The 21072-nt window shown below is 48.8% G+C and overlaps 1 protein-coding gene across 2 annotated transcripts in view; it reads right to left on the minus strand.

Annotated features, from left to right (window-relative positions):
* Positions 1-324: 324 nt before the first annotated feature.
* ELOVL5 (ELOVL fatty acid elongase 5) overlaps positions 325-21072 on the minus strand; it is a 171193-nt gene continuing 150445 nt past the window's right edge. The window contains exons 7-8 of one of the 2 annotated variants that reach the window (XM_082251328.1): positions 19033-19176; positions 325-824 (exon numbers count right to left, since the gene is read on the minus strand). In XM_082251328.1, coding sequence (XP_082107454.1) covers positions 807-824; positions 19033-19176 — 162 coding nt within the window. In that variant the 3' untranslated portion in view covers positions 325-806. Of the gene's footprint in view, positions 833-19032; positions 19177-21072 lie in introns of both variants that reach the window. The other variant, XM_082251329.1, reaches the window with a different exon arrangement.

Consider the following 21072-nt stretch of genomic DNA (forward strand, 5'->3'; position numbering starts at 1 on the left):
TTCCAGCACACTGTTAGGCCCACTAGCTGTTCTGGGAAAAATATAGCTGCCAGATTTCTAATTAGGGTCAGGCTCTATTGCTATTGGTAAAACTACCTATCGGAACTGGAAGAACATTGTTCATGTAAAAGCCATATAGTCTAGAGTGAATATAATGTGCCTACAGTTCTCCAGCACCCCATTCTACTATCAAAGTTGTCTGAAGGTAAAACATTTTCTCATTACCTAAAGCTGTCAATCAAGGACTATGTCCAATGTCCAAAAATGCTCCATTTGGGGAAAGAATCTGGTTGCTATAGGCAACAAGAAGTCTTCTTTCAGACATTTCAGATAGGAATGCCCAGTATTACTTACCAGAGGTTTGAACAAACAGCTGGGAAGCCAAGGCTCTCAGAGGGACATCTACAACATAAACAGCTGGTCGGGTGATTAAAAACTGCAGGAGGGTAATGGCAGGAAAATCAGGTTGCAGAAAGCTAAGAGGGCAGGACTAAACATTAACTGCTGCTAGTTTTGTGAGCAATTTCCATGTCTTCTACAGCATAGTTAAGATGGCTGAAATTTGTTAAGACCTACGTTAATCACATTATATTGAATAGGAATCGTTACAGTAGCTGTAAGGGTGTCACTGCACAGACTCTGCTGTGCTTTTAATCTGATGTATCTTCTGGCGTAGCAAAATGGCCATTGGGTTTACTTCTCAATCCCTCCTTTGTTTACGCTGCTTGACATTGTCCTCCAGCGATGAAAAGCCATTTGTGTGACCGTTTACTGCAGTCAAAGAGCCGTTCTGGTAATCTTTCCTCTTAGAAGAGGCTTTCTTGCTGTAAGTCTGGAAAGAAAACAACAAAACTTTATTTCACTTCTCTTGGTGGTTTTTGGGTTTGTTAATAAATAGACAATGTTATCTGGAAATACAAATTTACCAAAACACTTTAAAGGATGTACATTTAATAGGTGAGACCCTATTGTATTGATTACATTTTTCAAAAGTATACTTTGAATTGCAATAAAGCTTTATTCTTTGAATATTTGAAACGTGGTAAGAATGAAAAAAAATCCCTAGCCAAAAGGACACAGGAAACATGTATACAATATTTCTATAGGTTTAAGGAAACAATTTCTCCAAGCACTGGGGAATTGAAAAAATTAAAAAAACCCTGGAGAGGGAATAATAAAGTCAGGACCCTCAGTCAGAAGGAATCTACATGGATATATAATTTACAAACACGGGTACCGAAAGGGTTAAACATTGATTTTGACATAGACTGTTTTATTTAAGTTTTCTGATTCAATATATTTAAGTGCTTACAAGTTTGAATTTTTAACCTATATACAGCACATGCATTATTTATATATGTATTGATATTTCATTTGCATTTTATTTATTGCTTTTTTAATTCAGAGTAATATTTTATCCATAAAAAATAGAGATTAGTATTATATAGTTACATAGTAGGTGAGGTTGAATAAAGACAATAGTCCATCCAGTTAAACCTGTGTAGGTGTGTGTGACTGTAATCATCTAGCATAGCCCTTAATGTCCTGATCCTTGAGATGTAAGTCTAAGAGTCTTTTGAAAGTCACCATACTACCCGCAGAAACCACCTCTTGTGGTAGACAATTCCACAATCTTGTAGCCCTAACAGTAAAGAACCCTCCTCGTTGCCTGAGGTTAAAACGCTTCTCCTCTAATCGCATTTTATGTCCTCGAGTCCTCATGCAATTCCTTCGAATGAACAGCTTTTTTTCTAAGCTGAGATCCCCATTAAGATATTTATAAATTGCCACCATGTCCCCTCTCAGACGTCTCTTCTCCAGGGAAAATAAATCGAACGATTGCAGCCGCTCTTCATAGTTAAGGTCCTCCAACCCCCTAATCAGTTTAGTTGCCCTTCTCTGGACTTTCTCCAGCTCCAACACATCCCTCCTGAGGACTGGCGACCAGAACTGGACAGAATACTCCAGATGCGGTCGGACCAGAGTTTTATAAAGTGGAAGGATTATAGACTTATCTCTGGAATACATCCCTTTCTTTATGCATGCTAATATTCTGTTGGCTTTGGAAGCTGCCGCTTGACATTGCATGCTGTTGCCTAATCTATCATCAACCAAGACTCCCAGATCTTTCTCCATTTTTGATTCCCCCAAGGGTTCCCCTCCTAACGTGTATTGTGTTTTTATGTTTTTAGTCCCCAAGTGCAAAACCTTACACTTCTCCACGTTAAACCTCATTTGCCATGTCGTTGCCCACTCCGTAATTTTGTCCAGGTCATTCTGTAGGATATCTGCTTCATGCTGTGCAGTTATTGCCCTGGCCAATTTTGTGTCATCTGCAAAAACTGATAACGAACTACTGATCCCGTCCTCAATGCTGTTTATGAATAAATTGAACAAGGTTGGTCCCAGGACTGAGCCCTGGGGGACCCCGCTTACTACCTCAGACCAGTCTTAGTATGCGCTGTTTATTACCACCCTTTGGACACGGCCTTTTAGCCAGTTCCGTATCCAAGAGCAAACCCTGCTGATCGATACCTGCAGACCTTATTTTATAAATTAAGCGCTTGTGGGGAACTGTATCAAACGCCTTAGCGAAATCCAAGTACACCACATCCACTGGTCTGCCCCCATCTAGCTCACAGCTCACCTCCTCGTAGAATGCTAAGAGATTGGTTTGACAAGAACGCCCATTTGTAAACCCGTGCTGGTTACTACTGATGATGTTGTTGTCTTTAGCATATTCTACGATATAGTCCCTTATCATCCCCTCCAAAAGTTTACATATTATTGATGTCAAGCTGACAGGCCTATAATTTCCCGGGATATGCCTCTGGTCCTTTTTGAATATCGGAATCACGTTGGATAGATATGGAATATTTATAGAATATTTTTATAGTATTGTTTATGGTTGTTATGTTGGGGTTGAAGGGTTAAATATTGCTGTATGTAAATGCGGGTCACTCGCAAGATGTGCCGGCCAAGTTCTGCAAAAATCTCAGACAATATGGCCCTTTGTAACTCGTTCCGGGTGTAAGTTATGCCTAAAAACAATGGCGACTGAATAGCCATCACCTGATGAAGTCATGTGGTTAGTGACGTCAAGCCGCTGGAATGGAAGTTTGTGAGTGACCAAGGAGTATATGTCTGAAATGTTCTTTCCAGAAACATCTCTGTACAGGTTAACATATTTAAGAAGCTTTTCCAGCCACTGTTTGATTTACTGTGCTACCCCCACCTCCCTGTTCTGTTACAGGAGCCTCTAGAAGTACATAATACATCCTGGGATTGGGGATACATCTGACAATTCTCCACCTTCCAACAATTCCATTGCATGTGTGGCCAATCTCCAGGCCCAAGCATTGTCACATGGAAGAGAGGAATTATGCAATTTTTGACTTTTACAAAGTTGAAACTGGCACAGGAATTCAAGGGCACTCTGGCAGAAATGTAGTGCAGTGTAGTGACAAGGCAAGTGTGCGCACCTGCTACTAATGATACTGCTTACATATTAAACCTATCTACAGTAAAGGCATCCTTTCAGAGAACTTCTGAGAGCCGAAATAGGATTGCTGCCATTGCTACTGTTTTTTTTTTTCTCCAAAGGTTCAGGCTCAGGAGCTCACTTATTTTGATCCTGATTTCACTAAATGGAAAGTCCCTGACCTACACAAGCATGAAAAGAATATACATTCACTTTGAATCTGCAATGACTGTTGTCTCCTCTCAACAATAATAAGGTGAAGCTATATATAAAATGGCATAATAGGGTCATTTCACTTCAGCATAACTCTTGCAGTATTTGCTACCTTACACTATTTGCCAGTTTTAAATATTCAACTTTTTCTCAATCTAAGTCCTTTAATGCAAGGATCTGCTAAATTTACTGTACTCACGTATTTTATAAACCAATTATTTGCAGAATTTTAATGTAACAGTCAACTAACTGAAATAATCACACTGATGATTCACGATAGCAATAAAACTGAATTTTTGCAAAATCTTACCGTAAAATTCCTTTCTCTGAGTCCGACAGTCGCCGCCCACTCATACAGTCTTCACCATTGGGGTATTGACTTCCTCTCCACAGGAGTAGCTAGGCATAAGACTTGTTAAAAGCAAAGCATTTACATAGACACACCCATGGGGGCTGTCCCACTGGTCCAATATCCCCCTGAAATTAGCCATCCCAACTCAGTTTGGTAGCAAGCAGTTAAGTGTATAAGAACCACAAAAGAGGGGCTGGGGCGGCTACTGTCGGAGTACTCAGAGAAAGGAATTTTACGGTAAGATTTTACAAAAAACGGAATTTTTGTAAAATCTTACCTGTAAAATTCCTTTCTCTGAGTCCTCCGACAGTCGCCGCCTCTTCATATTCGTCACATATGGGGGTATTAGACTTTGCTCCGAAGGAGTAGCTAGGCAACAGAATATGTTAACAATAAAGCTTTAACATATCCCACCCTCAAGGGGTGGTCCCCTCAGTCAATACCCTCCTACTTCCTGCAACCATATCTCAGTTTTAGTGGAATAGCAGTAGAGTATACATTCAAACCCCAAAAGAGGGGCGGGGGCGGCGACTGTCGGAGGACTCAGAGAAAGGAATTTTACAGGTAAGATTTTACAAAAATTCCGTTTTCTCTTACGTCCTCCGACAGTCGCCGCCTCTTCATATTCGTCACATATGGGGACGTCCCAAAGCAGTGCAAACATGAGGGGTGGGAAACGCATCCGCGCCGAAAGGCAACGCAGTCTCCACATCAAAGAAAGGAACCTTACCAAAGGAAGGAAACCAGCTGGGCAACAGCAAAAATAAGTGCTCAACAGGAGCAACAACCCAGGAAAAGACAAAAAAACCAGGGGATATAAAAAACTATCCCAACAGCCAGGAGTCCCCAACAAGGGACCCTATGGAACAGCCGCACTAAGAACCTTGCGGCCAAAGGAAGCATCCGCCGATGCCTGAACATCTACTTTGTAGAATTTTGTGAAAGTGTGTACGGTCGACCAAGTCGCCGCCTTACACACCTGGGCTACAGAAGCCCCATGACGGCAGGCCCAAGACGTACTCAGTGATCTAGTAGAGTGCGCCTTCACAGGCACAGGGGGAACCTTCCCCTGCAAGGCATAGGCCTGTTCAATGGTCTGCCTGATCCATTTGGCAATGGTAGAGGCGGAAGCCGCCATGCCCTTCCGAGGACCCTCTGGAAGAACAAACAAGGAGTCAGTCTTACGAAAAGACTCAGTCGATTTAAGGTAAACCCTTATCGCCCGAACAACATCCAGAGAGTGCAATCTCACCTCCTTCGGATGTTTAGGCTTCGTGCACAACGAAGGCAAAACAATATCCTCGTTAAGATGGAATTCCGAAACTCGTTTCGGTAGAAAAGAAGGATCAGGTCGCAAGACCACCTTATCCAAATGAACAACCAGGTACGGAGACTTGCAGGACAAAGCCGCCAGTTCCGACACTCTGCGAGCCGAAGTGATCGCCACCAAAAAGGCGACCTTTTTGGACAACATAGACAACGAGATCTCCCTGATCTGTTCAAAAGGAGCACGTTGTAACACAGATAGAACTAGATTCAAGTCCCAAGGGGGCAAAGGATCCCTCCTAGGAGGAACCAGATGCCGCACACCCTGAATAAAAGTGCCAACCAAGGAGTTGGAAGCCACGGGACGTTGAAACAGAACGGCCAGCGCCGACACCTGACCCTTAATCGTAGCCAGCGCCAAACGCTGATCGACACCCGTCTGAAGGAAAGACAGCACACGGGAAACCGAGTACGTGCGGGGTGAAAACCCCCTGGACTCACACCAGGCAAAATAGGCCTTCCAAGTACGGTAATAAACCTTCCCCGAGGAAGACTTCCTCGCGTTGATCAAAGTATGAACGACCTCTGGAGAGAGACCCTTCTCCTTCAGGACCTCGGTCTCAACAGCCAGGCCGTCAAAGCCAGCGACTGTAAAGCAGGATGGTAAATCGGTCCTTGAGACAGTAGATCGTCTCGAAGAGGCAGACGCCAAGGAGCGTCGACCGCCAGATTCACGAGGTCTGCGTACCAGGACCGGCGAGGCCAGTCCGGTGCCACAAGAATCACCGTGCTGCGTTCCGAGTGCAACCTGCGAAGGAACCTGGACAGCAACTGAATCGGTGGAAACGCGTACATCAGCCTGTACTGATGCCACGGGGCCACTAACGCGTCCGACGCGTCTGCCCGAGGGTCGCGCGTCCTTGCCACGAACCTCTTCACCTTGTAGTTGAGGCGAGACGCGAACAGGTCCACATCTGGAAGGCCCCACTTCGCGCACAACATCTGGAAGACAGCCGGGTGGAGAGACCATTCCCCCTGATCCAGGGTCTGGCGACTCAGATAGTCCGCCTGCCAGTTCTCCACTCCCGGAATGTGAACCGCCGTTATCGCCGGGACATGAGCCTCGGCCCAAGACAGAATGTCGGCCACTTCTCGAGCCGCTCGGGCACTCCTGGTGCCCCCTTGGTGGTTGATGTAGGCCACCGCCGTGGCATTGTCCGTCTGCACCCGAACCGGGCAGCCCTGCAACCGGTCCGTCCAGCGATGAAGACAGAGCCTTATCGCACGCAATTCCAGAATGTTGATCGGAAGGGAAGACTCCTCCTCCGACCAGGTCCCCTGGGCGGACAGAACGCCCAGAACACCACCCCAGCCCGACAGGCTGGCATCCGTGGTGATTATCGTCCACGAGATCGGACGAAACGACTTGCCCCCGGACACCAACGGGGACTGGAGCCACCACAGAAGGTTTTCCCTGGTGCGATGACTCAACGAGATCTGAAGATCCAGAGATTGAGGTCGCCCGTCCCACCTGGACAGGATCTCCGCTTGGAGACCCCGCGTGTGAAACTGCGCGAAAGGAATCGCCTCGAAGGCCGAGACCATCAATCCCAGACATCTCATACCCGTCCGCAGAGACGAGTGTGGAACGTCCCTGAGGGACCTGACTTCCTCCTGAAGAGTCCTGAGTTTGTCTTCCGCCAGGAAGACCTTCGCCTGCACCGAGTCCAGTATCATTCCCAGATAGGGGAGACGAACCGACGGACTCAGTGTCGACTTTGGAACATTTATCGTCCAACCGAACTCCTGCAGAGTTTGCATTGTGACAGACAGGTCCTTCTCCAGACCCTGTCTGGTCGCAGACCGAACCAGAATGTCGTCCAGATACCCCAGGACAGAAATGCCCTGGGCCCTCAATAATGCCAGAACCGGTGCAAGCACCTTGGTGAAGACCCGCGGAGCCGAGGCGAGCCCAAAGGGCAACGCCACAAACTGGTAGTGATCCTCCGCAATGGCAAATCGAAGGTACTTCTGATGACCCTCGAATATGGGGATGTGAAGGTACGCATCCTTCAAATCGATGGAGGCCATGAATTCCCCCGGAACCAGGGCAGCCACCACCGAGCGCAGGGATTCCATGCGGAACTTGCGAACTCGCACAGAGCGGTTCAGAGCTTTCAAGTCCAGAATCGGACGAACCTTGCCCTCCTTCCTGGGCACGGTGAACAGATTGGAATAAAACCCCCGAAATCTGTCCCGATGAGGCACCGGAACCACCACTCCCTGAGCCCTCAGGTCCCGCACCGCCAGGTGCAGATCCCGCAGGCGCTCTGGAGACAGTTGAAGATTTGAGGGAAAAAATCTGCTCTCCGGCCGAGAGAGAAACTCGATCTTGTAACCAGATCGAACGATTTCCAGAACCCATCTGTCCCTCACACGGGCCAACCAGGGCTGAAGAAAACCGAGCAAGCGTCCCCCCACCCCAAAACTGGGTGAGGGCGCCCCTTCAGGCCGAACTGTTATGGGCCGCAGGTCCGGATTGACCGGACTTCTGTTTCCCAGACCAGGGCTTCTTCTGAGAGCCTTGGCCCTTGAACGGTTTGCCCTTGTAGTGCGGCCGAAAGGCACGAAAGGACCCCTGAGGGGGCCGAAAATGAGCATGCTTCTTCCCAGAAGCCCCCTTAGCCTTGGGGAAATGGGGCAAGAGAGTGCTCTTACCCCCGGTAATCCCCTTAATCAACACATCCAGGGACTCCCCAAAAAGGCGAGACCCATCATAAGGCAGATTGGCTAAGGTTTTACGTGAAGATTGGTCCACCGACCAACATTTCAACCAAACCAGGCGGCGAGACAACACCGCCACGCTGTGCACACGCGCGGCCAACGGAATCAGGTCCAGGTCCGCATCACACAGATACATGACACCCTGGTGGATCTGATCCACCATATCCAGGGTCGCCGCCGAGGCCGAATCGGCCACTAGGACGCGCCTAAGCATCTGCGTCCAACTTGCGATCGCCTGGGCCGCCATGAGAGAAGCAAACAGAGCCTTAAGCATAGAACCCGTAACAGAATAAGTATGACGGGCAAGAGACTCCAGTCTCCTATCCGTGGCATCACGGAAAACAGGGGATCCCTCTGCAGGGATCGCAGTGGCTTTGTTCAAAACCGCAATAGCATGATCCACTGGCGGAGGCACACACCACCGTTCATCAGTGGCAGGCGAGAAAGGATAACGCAGCTTAAATTTACTTGGTACCGCAAAAGGCTTGCGCAAATCGCGCCATTGGTCCTTAACAGCGCGCTGAAAATCAGCATTGCAGGGAAAAACCTGCGGCGTCCTGCGTTTTCTCTGCGTCCCATAAGCCGCCAAGGCAGCTGGGGGACACACCTCGTCCTGCAAACGTAGCGTCTGCTTAATGGAAGCAATCAACTCATCCATGATTGCAAGCTCTTCAGGCGAGCCAGGGGGAGAATTATCAACCCCCTCAACTTCAGCCTCTACCTCAGACCCCACTAGATCAAGAGAGGAGCGGGACCCCGATAGGGGGGTCCCCGCCAGAACAGCCCCATCACCTTCACCCTCAGAATCAGAGGACAGAGCAACTCTGGGCCGTTTAGTAGATTGAGCAGCCACCAGCATTTGCACCTGTGCAGCAAGGCCAGCCACAATAGTGGCTAAATCCCCCCCTGGGGGGGAAACAGCGGTCCCCTGGCTTTCCACCAATACTGTGGGAAACTTGCCCTCCTGAGAATCCATTGCCCCTGTATGCCAGACAACCAAGGGTTAACTGCCCCCTTACAGCAAGCGCGGCAAGCGCAGCCCACCGCACCACACTCAGGCACAATGAGACCCCCACAGGGAATATACAGACTGAATACAGGCAATGGAACACAGGAATAGAAGGATAAAACCTGAGGAGACTCCGCTGCTGCTGCTGCCTCGATCGGTGCTTCCAGGAGAGAGGAAGTGATGCTGCCAGGACGCTCTATGTAAGCCTATGGAGGCTACAAGAAAATGGCCGCCGTGCATGTAAACCATGCGGCCGGAGCGGGCGCCGGTAAAATGGCGTCGTTTGGCGCTGAAATCGCCGCTCCACAGTGCATAAAATCACACACAATATTATCCCATTATATGGATACATGTTAGATCGCCGCAGCGATCGCTGTATATGCCCCAACATGCCATTAAAAACATGCCCCACAGCACACAGCTCCTCACACTGCCCAGCCTGACATACTCAGTGTCATACAGCTCCCCCCCCCCCCCTTGCAGCCCACAGCATGCAGCCGAGAGATAGGGAGACAAGCAGTGTGATTAAAGGCAGGTTACACAGTCCCAGACTGAGACCCCCCCCAGACAGACAGGTCCCCACATAGATACACTTACCTCACATGGCGTGGGGAACCCGCACAGGCGAACAAGCCGCTGCACATGAGGCAGGGAGAGTCGCAATTCAAGACGCACACAATGGCGGTTCAGAAACCGCACAGCGTCCGGTGAGGTAGCCACCTCACCAATCATCCCTGCACCGAACAGGGATGGGTCGTTCACTGTGCCAGGAGCGTTACCTGGCTGAACGCTCGATGGCAGACTGGGAAGCCACTGACCCACGACCTGCGACCAGGGGGATCAGCCCGAGACCCAGTCCGCATGATCCTCTTCGTCCGAAGAACTAACTAATGCTGACAAAAATAACAGCTAAGTAAAGGTAGAGAGAAAACTCAAACAAAATATCAAAAAGAAGAAAGAGTCTGGGACAAAAAGTCCCAGCACAGAGAGAGCCAGCCACTCCTGACAAGCTAGACATTAAAACTGAGATATGGTTGCAGGAAGTAGGAGGGTATTGACTGAGGGGACCACCCCTTGAGGGTGGGATATGTTAAAGCTTTATTGTTAACATATTCTGTTGCCTAGCTACTCCTTCGGAGCAAAGTCTAATACCCCCATATGTGACGAATATGAAGAGGCGGCGACTGTCGGAGGACGTAAGAGAAATTCAGTTTTCTCTTACGTCCTCCGACAGTCGCTGCCCACTCATACAGTCTTCACCAATGGGGATGTCCCAAAGCAGTGTAGACATGAGCGGTGGGAAACGCAACCGTCAGAAAAGGCAACGCAGTACCCACATCAGAGAAAGGAACCTTACAAGAACAGCAAGGTAACCTTCTGGGCAACAAAAAAGCTCAACAGGAGCAACAACCCAGGAAAGCAAAAACCAAAGGGGTAAACAACCCCAACAGCCAGGGACCCGCAACACAACCAGGGTCCCCTACGGTACTGCCGCACAGAGAACTTTGCGGCAAAAGGAGGCATCAGCTGACGCCAGAACATCAATTTTGTAGAATTTGGAAAAGGTGTGCACTGACGACCAAGTCGCGGCCTTGCACACCTGGGCCACCGAGGCCTGATGCCGGAAGGACCAGGACGCACTCACCGACCTGGTAGAGTGCGCCTTGACAGGGAAGGGCGGAGCCCGTTCCTTCAACGAATAGGCCTGTACAATTGTCTGTCTGATCCATTTTGAAATGGTCGCCGCAGACGCAGCCATACCCTTCCGAGGTCCCTCTGGAAGGACAAAGAGGGAATCCGATTTTCGAAAGGATTCAGTCGACGACAGGTAAACCCTAATCGCCCTGACAACATCCAAAGAATGCAAGGCAACCTCCTTAGGATGCTTAGGATTTGTACAGAGCAAAGGTAAAACAATGTCCTTATTGAGGTGAAAATCCGAAACCACCTTTGGAAGAAAGAACGGGTTAGGTCACAGGACCACCTTATCCCTATGAACCACCAGGTAAGGGGAGCGGCAAGACAACGCCGCCAACTCCGACACTCTGCGAGCAGAAGTGATCGCTACCAGAAAGGCAACCTTTTTAGACAGAGGTAACGAAATTTCCCTAAAGTGTTTTCAAACGGGCAACGTTGTAACACGGACAGAACCAAGTTCAAGTCCCATGGAGGTAAGGGCTCCCTTCTAGGAGGGGCCAAGTGACGCACACCTTGGATGAAGGTGCGAATCAAGGAATTAGGGCGCTGGAAAAGAACAGCCAGTGCAGATACCTGGCCCTTAATCGTGGACAACGCAAGGTGCTGGTCCACACCAGACTAGAGTAAAGCCAACACTCTCGCCACCGAGTACGAACGAGGAGAGAAGCCCCTGGACTCACACCAGGCAAAATAAGCTTTCCATGTACGGTAATAAATCTTACCAGACGAGGCTTTTCTAGCCTTGATTAAAGTAGGAATGACCTCTGAGGAGAGACCCCTGTCTCTCAGGACCTGGCTTTTAACAGCCATGCCGTTAAAGCCAGCGACTGTAAAGCAGGATGGAAGATCGGTCCCTGAGACAGTAGATCTTCTCGCATCGGCAGCCACCATGGAGGCTCGACGGCCAGGTGAACGGTGTCCGCGTACCAGGACCGGCGTGGCCAGTCCGGCGCAACCAGAATCACCAGTGTTTGTTCCGAGGCCAACCTGCGCAGGAACCTGGATAACAACTGAATCGGAGGAAAGGCATATATCAGCTGATACTGATGCCAAGGCACCACCAGCGCATCCGAGGCGTCTGCCAGAGGATCGCGCGTTCTTGCCACGAACCTTTCCACCTTGTGGTTTAGCCCAGATGCAAACAGATCCACATCCGGGGATCCCCATTTCGCACACAGCATTTGAAATACCTTCGGGTGCAGGGACCATTCCCCCTGGTCCAGGGTCTGGCGGCTCAGATAATGGGCCTGCCAATTCTCTACACCCGGAATGTGAACTGCCGATATCGCCGGGACATGAGTCTCGGCCCAAGACAGAATACTGGTCACTTCCTGGGCCGCCCGGGCACTCCTGGTGCCCCCTTGGTGGTTGATGCAAGCCACCGCAGTGGCATTGTCCGTCTGCACCCGTACAGGACGGCCCTAAAGACGATCTGACCAGTGAAGCAGGCACAGCCTGATCGCTCTCAATTCCAATATGTTTATCAGAAGGGAGGATTCCTCCTCCGACCAAGTGCCCTGGGCAGACAGGTTGCCCAGGACGCCACCCCAGCCCGACAGGCTGGCATCTGTGGTAATCACCGTCCACAGTAACGGCCGGAAGGATTTTCCTTTCGACACAGCCGGGGACTGAAGCCACCACAGGAGATCCCTTCTGGTTTGGCGACTCAGAGACACTCTCAGGTCCAAGGACTGAGGTAGTATGTCCCACCTGGCCAGGATCTCCGCTTGGAGAGATTGCGTGTGAAACTGTGCAAATGGTATCGCCTTGAAGGCCGACACCATCAACCTCAGGGACCGCATGCAGGTCCTGACCTCGGACTGCAGGGTCCGGAGCTTGTCCTCCAGTAAGAACACCTTTGCATGAGCAGAGTCCAGAACCATTCCCAAATATGGGAGACGAACCGATGGAGATAAGGTCGACTTCTGAACGTTGATGGTCCATCCGAACTCCTGGAGTGTCTGGACCTTGGTGGCCAGATCGTGCAACAGGCTCTGACTGGCACTCGATCTTAACAGGAGATCGTCCATATATCCCAAGACCACAATGCCCTGTGCCTGCAACAGGCCCAGAACAGGCGCCAACACTTTGGTTAAGACCCTTGGAGCCGAAGAGAGACCGAAAGGTAACGCCACAAACTGATACTGATTCTCCGCGATAGCAAAGCGGAGGTACCTCTGATGACCCTCAAAAATGGGGATGTGTAGATACGCATCCTTCAGGTCGATAGAGGCCAGGAATTCTCCTGGACTCAGGGAGGCCACCACCGAGCAGAGCGATTCCATGCGGAACTTCCGAACTCGCACAAAGCGGTTCAGAGCTTTTAAGTCCAGAATTGGACGCACCTTGCCCTCCTTTCTGGGAACAGTGAACAGATTCGAGTAAAACCCCCGAAATCTGTCTCAATGAGGCACCGGGACGATTACCCCCTGGGCGAGGAGGTCCTGTACCGCTTGATGCAGGTCTTGTAACCGCCCTGGGGTCAAATGAAGATTTGAGGGAAAGAATCTGTCCGCTGGCCATGAAAGAAATTCGATCTTGTACCCTGATCGAATGATTTCCTGAACCCACCCGGAATTCAGAGCAGCCAAGGTTGGAGGAAACCGTGCAAACGTCCCCCCACCCCTGAAATGGGTGAGGGCACCCCTTCAGGCAGAGGCGGACTGGGCCGCCGCACCAGCGTGACCGGATTTTGGTTTGCCGGCCCAGGGCTTTCTCTGGCTACCCTGGCCCTTGAAGGGTTTTCCCTTGTTCTGTGCCTTGAAGGCACGAAAGGACCCCTGATTTGGTTTAAAGGCGGGACCCCGCTTGCCGCGGAAAAACTTGCCCTTAGGACTCTGGGGCAGCAGAGTGCTCTTGCCCCCAGTGACTCCCTTAACCAATTCATCCAGGGAGTCTCCAAAAAGGCGAGACCCCGCATAAGGAATGTCAGCCACCGTCTTTCTGGACTTCTGGTCAGCCGACCAGCTTTTCAACCAGATCAGCCGACGGTTAAGCACCGCGACACTGGACAGGCGCGCAGCTAACAGGGCCTCATTTAAGGCCGCATCGCACAAATACATGACCCCTTGATAAACCTGGTCCACCATCTCCAAGGTAGTAGGGGGGCAGAATCAGACACAAGGGTGCGTCTTATCACCTTGGTCCAATCCGCCACAGCCTGAGCCACCATGACAGAGGCAAAAATAGGTTTTAGCATGGAACCTGCCACCATGTAAGCATGACGGGCAAGTGATTCCAGCCTCCTATCCGTAGGATCCCTAAATACCGGAGAATCTTCGGTGGGAACCAGAGTAGCCTTGTTCAATCTGGCCAAAGTGTGATTCACTTGAGGAGCCACACACCAGCGCAAAACCGTAGGAGACGCAAAAGGGTAAAGAAGTTGAAACCTTTTTGGCACCGTGAAGGTGTGTTTTAAACTGCGTCATTGCTCATTCACTGTGTGATGAAACTTAGCGGGGCAAGGAAAAACCTGCGCCGTCTTGCGGGTCCTGTGTGTACCAAAAGAGGACACAATGCCCGGAGGATTGGGCTCATCCTCTAAATGTAGTGTCTCTTTAACGACAAGAATCAGCGCATCCATAGCTGCGCGTTCTTCGGGCGTCCCAGGGGGGGAATCATCCACCCTTGCAACCTCCGCCTCCCCCTCAGACTGAGAAGAGCGAGACCCTTCAAGGGGCACGCTACCTATAGCAACCATGTCACATTCAGAATCAGAAGAAAAAAATCCTAGGCCTTTTTCTAGCAGCACGTTCAGTCATCAGCACATCCATTCTGGACACCACTACAAGTCGCCACTACAGCAGACAAATTAGTCAGGGCAGAGGATTCAGAGGAACCTGAATCCCCCACCAATGCTGGAGGGAATTTGCTGTCATGGGATTCCATTGCAAAAAAATTTTTTTTTTTGGTACTGGCCCTTTAAGCCCGCCGCGGACCCCCGCAGCACACCTCTACAATGACTGTGGAACACAGACCCCCCGCAGGGACAAACTGAAAGCCAGGAAGATTGTACAAGGGAGGAAAAGAAGGACAGCAGAACAGAGCCCCACAAGTGTGTTACCACCGCAGTCGGTCGCTCCTGAGTGAAAGAAGGAAGTGATGTCACCGCCAGAAACTGAACTGAGGCTGCAGGCTAAGGAAAAATGGTTGCCTATAGAGAGTAATGGGAGGCTTCGATAAAATGGCCGCCGACATGTGCTCGGAATGATCGTTTGCCACAAGATGGAGCCGCAAGGCGCCAAAATACAGGACATATTATGCTGTATAATGTCTGTACCTCCAAGCACCCTAAAGTGACACAGGAGAGGGACCCCCAAAAACCCCACACAGCGCTGGCTGTGAGAGAAAAAACCCCCCGCAGGGACCGGGATCCCAAAACGCACAGACATAGGGGACACCACAGACACACAGGACTGCCAGCCCCAGACAGAGGCCCCACACAGAGTGTACTTACCTGTACTCGATGGCGTGGGGTGCCTCATATCAAGCGGGAAACTGCCCACCCTCAGATAGCAGGGGGTGCCGTCAACCAAAAAAAAACACAGGACACCAGTAGTGCACGGGCGAACCGTGGATGTGTCCCGTGAGGTTGCAACCTCACAGGCGGCATCCCCGAGGACAGGGATGGGTCGTTTGTGAGGCCAGGGCGAACACATAGCCTACTAAACGCTCGATGGCGGGCTGGGATTCCATCTGACCCTCTGTCCTGGAGAACCAGGACGATCATTCCGACTCCCAGCTCCGCAAACGCCATCTTCATCCGAAGATCCGACTAACTAACGCCGACAAAATAAAACAGCTAGTAATGCAAAGAAAAAAAGACATTTGCAGAAAATAAAATCATAAAATAGAAGAAGGCTGAGACTGTAGCCCCAGCACAGGGAAGCCTATCTACTCCTCAACTAGGCAGAAGACAAACTGAGTTGGGATGGCTAATTGCAGGGGGGTATTGGACCAGTGGGACAGCCTCCATGAGTGTGTCTATGTAAATGCTTTGCTTTTAACAAGTCTTATGCCTAGCTATTCCTGTGGAGAGGAAGTCAATACCCCATTGGTGAAGACTGTATGAGTGGGCGGCGACTGTCGGAGGACGTAAGAGAAATCTGAGTTTAAATGGGCTGCCTACTTAGGAGAAGAGGGAAAGACACCATATATAGTGGTGATCTGGATCAGATAGCCTAACTGAGCTGTCTACATTTGAAGGACAGTCATATCGCCCAATGCTTCAGAAAGTTTATCAGGAGAAATTATTACTCTAAAGACCAAGTACCCTGCACCGACAAGGTGCCAAGGATTCCTTACCAGGTCAACTACCTTCCTGAGAATATTTTTAAAACATGGGCAGAAGGCATTTCCCTGATTCTAGATCTGTATTTTTGAGTTACCAAGCCAAGGATACCCTGGTTATTAGCATCAATCAAATCAGCCGGTCTGGATACAGGACTGACTTATCCCATAACAGAATGCTGTGTTACAGATGTCTAAAATGAAATTGGGTGAGAGGGACTGTCTCAAAAGAGGCTACCATTGGCCCCAAGACTCTCATGTAGAAGGGGAGAGATGGACAGCTTCTGGACTGAAGAGATGAGACTAGAGAGTCTGAAGTTCTCCTGGGGAAGGTAGATTGACCTGAGGGTGTACCAAGGTCCAGATCCAGATATATCAAATGATGAGTTGATTCCAGCAACAACTTCTGAAAGATCCACATGAACCTCTGTAACATTTGGAAAGTTTGAGATATGCAGTCCACTAACTGTTTCCTCAAAAAGAGGTTGTCCAAATATCCCACAATGTGAATGCCAAGAAAACACACCAGGTTTAACACTGAAACCAGCACCTTGGTGGCCAGAAACCAGAAAGCAAGCTACTCACTAGGGGGGGGGAACCTCTGGGTGAGTCTAGGATGGAAAAAGACTTGGGGGTACTGGAAGACAACAGGCTTGGCAGTGGCATGCAATGCCAAGCCGCTGCAAGCAAAGCCAACAGAATACTGGGATGTATAAAAAAGGGGATTCACTCCAGAAATAAAGAGATTATTCTCCCTCTCTACAAGACTCTGGTCCGGCCACATCTGGAGTATGCTGTCCAGTTCTGGGCACCGGTCCTCAGGAAGGCTGTGCTGGAATTGGAAAGAGTCCAGAGAAGGGCAACAAAAATAATTAGGGGAATGGAGGACATCAGCTATGAGGAAAGACTACAAGCACTGAACCTATTCTCTCTGGAGAAGAGATGCTTGAGAGGGGATAGGATATCAATGTACAAATTCTGTACTGTCGACCCTAGCATAAGGAACAAACTATTCAGAGAAAGGAGATACAATAAGACACGTGGCCACTCACTAAAACTAGAGGAAAGGCGGTTTAACCTTAAAGTGCGTAAGGGGTTCTTCACTGTGAGAGGGGTAAGGATGTGGAATTCTCTTCCACAAGCAGTCGTATCAGCAGGGAGCATTGATAGTTTCAAAAAACTATTAGATGGGCACCTTAGAGACCACAACATACAGGGGTATACAATGCACGGTTAAAAGCAAACACACACACACATCATAGGTTGAACTGGATGGACTGATGTCTTTTTTCAACCTCACTAACTATGTAACTTGAGGTACAATGAAAAGGCAAAGGGCAGGACCACAAACTGGTGGTGAAGGGACCCCTCAAAAGTTAAGAAATCATTATTGCACCGGAAACCTGGGCACACACAAGTATGCATCTTTGATTATTAATAAACAGGATTTACTGTATATGGCGCCAACAGTTTGCATAGCGCTTTGCAATATATTGGGTATACAGTTCATCTGGACCTGCCAGTGAAAAACAAAGCTATGGAAGGGGTTTTGAAATGCTTATTGGTTGGATCCTAAAAAACAGGTGCATCCTCCATTGGTACAAGCAGCACCCTGTTAAGGCAAGTCATGTCTATATGAAAGGCTGGTTCACATCACAATTTTAGTGTTCTGGATGCATTTCTGCATGCGCATTTTAGATGCTTTCTAGTGCAATTTCTTTTTTTCTTCATCTCAATTGAGCACAATTGGAGGACATGTAAATTCTGGTGTATTTTTGATGCAGTTTGTCATGTTCCAGATGTATTCCATGCAGAAAGAAATGCAACATGTTCTACCGTTGATGACTGCACTGGAATGCACTGCATTGGTGTGAACTAGGGCCATTATAAACCATGTTAAACACAGTCTGAGTTGTTGATGCAGAATAAAAACACACTGGATTGCATCTGGTGTGAACCAGCCCTCAGAGTGGGAATAGATCATTTCTACACGTAGTTCTCCTAAAAAGGATACAATGATTACAAGTGCTTGGGGGAGAAAACAATTTATCAGGGTGCATTTATTCGTCATAGAGATAAATTAGAAAAGCAGGTAAAGGAGTTTCAAACAACCCACGACAAGAAACCGAAAGGGTGAAGGTAACCCCCTGATACAGAACCTGCTGAAGAGAAGGCAGGTGCACACATGAGACCTGTGGAATCAAAGTCAGAAAATAACTGGGTGACCAGAGGTGACAAAAGTCACTGTAGATGGACATTTGAGAATGAATCAAAAAGATTGAAGTTCCATGTGGTTCTTTGTAGCATGAACAGCAGCAGGCAGATGCTTCTTGAATGCTGTATGGTGAAAAAGAGAGAGCAGAGCACATGGGAAACCCAGCATATGACATTAGCGATAATTTCTACAGCATCTGGATAGTGTCCTACACCAAACACTGTGCCTGAGGGTTACTTCCAGGCTATCCCTGCAATGGCCAGTCCAACATGGTCTGGATGTGTTAACAGGAGTACTGATTGAAGAAAAAAAAATGCTAGCAACATAATTGGTTAGTCTTTACAGCAGCAAAGCTGAAGAAAAGGAGTCCATCCTCCTAGGACACTAGCAAAAATCTGAGGCGTGCTGGTACCAGGAGGGGATATCCTGGGCTAACCAACAATTTTGTTGTTTACCAGAGTCCAATCATCCTGTAGTTGGCAGTATAACCCAAAAGGTCAAATACTTCCTGTGTTAATTAATGCGCAGGATTAAAAAAAGGCTTTCAGAGTTTAAATATGTTTTTAATGCAAAAATGTATAAACTGGACACCTTAATATATTTTTGTTTGCAAACTGACCATTTTAAAGATAAAATTATCCAAAGGTAAAATACAAAACACAGTGAAAAAATGACAGTGAATTGACCTTACTGTCATACAATAGCTCTGTACATTATTTCAGCACTGGATTTACCTGAATGTAAAAATTTCCGAAGAGGATGATCAGAGAGATCATATAGCAGTTCTGGAAATACAGCCAACCCATTGGGAAAGCACAGCGCCAAATCATCGCACAGCTGGTCTGAGTCATGGTCAGGACAAATTGAGTCTGCAGAAAAATAACAAAATTGCAGGGGGTCACATACAAAAAAACACTGGTTTTCCACTGGACTGTGGACAGAGAAGAACTAAACATAATAAATATTAAAAGGTGTATGCAATCTATGTTTCCAGACCGGAACTCTGTACCTTATCGCAAAGTGAATGCTGGTGTATGAGGTGAAAGGTGTTCACAATGAATACCCAATCATGAGCAAGGGATTAACAAAAATGGTATTTATGACTTACCGTAAAATCTATTTCTTTGATGTTCATTGACGGACACAGCTCCTGGTATTCAAAACCATTGGGTTATACTGCTCCCAACAGGAGTAGGACACTAGGCAGAAAAAAAATTCTGGCTACACCCATGGGCAGTCTCAAGGGGTATACTCCCTCTCTCTGCTATAGCCACTCAGTTTTGTAACAAGCAGTGTCAGGAGAATAATAACTCCGCAGAGGGGTGGATGCTGTGTCCGTCAAGGAACATCAGAGAAATGGATTTTATGGTAAGTAAAAAAATCCCATTTTCTCTTTCGTTCATTGACGGACATAGCTCCTGGTATTCATAATCATTGTGACGTCCCAAAGCAGTGTTAAACATGAGGGATGGGAACAACCAAAAAATTCCCAAGGCTAAACATTAGCCAACCAGACAACAGGCACTCAACCAAACAACCGGAGCCCACCTGATAAAGAATAATACGCCCTTAAGGAGGATCAAGTCCTCTTAAACAGCAGCCTGCAAAACCTTACTGACAAAAGAAGCATCCGCAGATGCCAACACATTCACTTTATAAAACTTTGTAAAAGTGTGCACCGACGACCAGGTGGCCACCTTGCAAACTGAAGCCTGATGACAGAAGGCCCAGGAGGCACTAAGCACCCTAGCAGAGTGTGCCTTGACAGGGAAAGGAGGAACCTGACCCCTGATGAAATGGGCTTGAGCCACTGTCTGTCTGATTCATCTGGAAATGGATGCAGAGGAAGCAAACCACCCTTTTCGTGGTCCATCTGTGAGCACAAATAGTCAGACTTCCTGAAAGACTCTGTAGCTGCCAGGTACACCCTATTGCTCGGACCACATCCAAGGCATGTGAACGACAGGATAATGCCACCAGTTCCGACACCCTGCACGCAGAAGTGATGGCCACTAAAAAGGCCACCTTCTGAGACAACGCAAGCAGGGGAATCTCCCGAATATTTTCAAAAGGAGGCTTCTGCAGAGCTGAAAGCACCAAATTAAGATCCCAAGGCGGCAACGGTGCCTGCACTGGAGGAATCAAATGTCGGACACCCTGAAGAAAGGTACGCACCAGGGAGTGTGTGGCCAAAGGTCGTTGGAAGAAGATCGCCAAAGCTGACACCTGGCACTTGATGGTACTCAAGGCCAATTTCTGTTCAACCCCCCCTGTTGAAGGAAGGTTAAGATCCGAGCCACCCAGATAGAGCGAGGAGGATCCTTAAGAGACTCACACCACGCAATTTACGTCTTCCATGTAACAATGGTAGAACTTCCTAGAAGTAGATTTCCTAGCTTCTAACAGGCTAGGAATCACCAACTCAGATAAACCACTATCCTTCAGCACCTGGCGATCAACAGCCAGGCCGTCAAAGCCAGCTACTGTAAAGCAGGATGGAAGATTGGTCCTTGGGACATTGGCGACCAGCCGCACCAGATCAGCTTACCAAGCCCAGCGAGGCCAGTCCAGAGCCTCCAAGATGACCGGTATCCCTTCTGCCTCAATCCTGCGTAGAAGTCTGGGCAGAAGCTTGAGAGGAGGGAAGGCCTAAATCAGCCGATACTGACCCCACGGGGCCACCAGTGCGTCAGTAGCGTCCGCAAGAGGATCACTTGACTGAGCCACAAACCACGGCACCTTTCTGTTGAGCCGAGATGCCAACA

Source organism: Pelophylax lessonae (assembly GCF_965119305.1).
Source record: "Pelophylax lessonae genome assembly, chromosome: 3".
NCBI classification, from domain to species: Eukaryota; Metazoa; Chordata; class Amphibia; order Anura; family Ranidae; genus Pelophylax; species Pelophylax lessonae.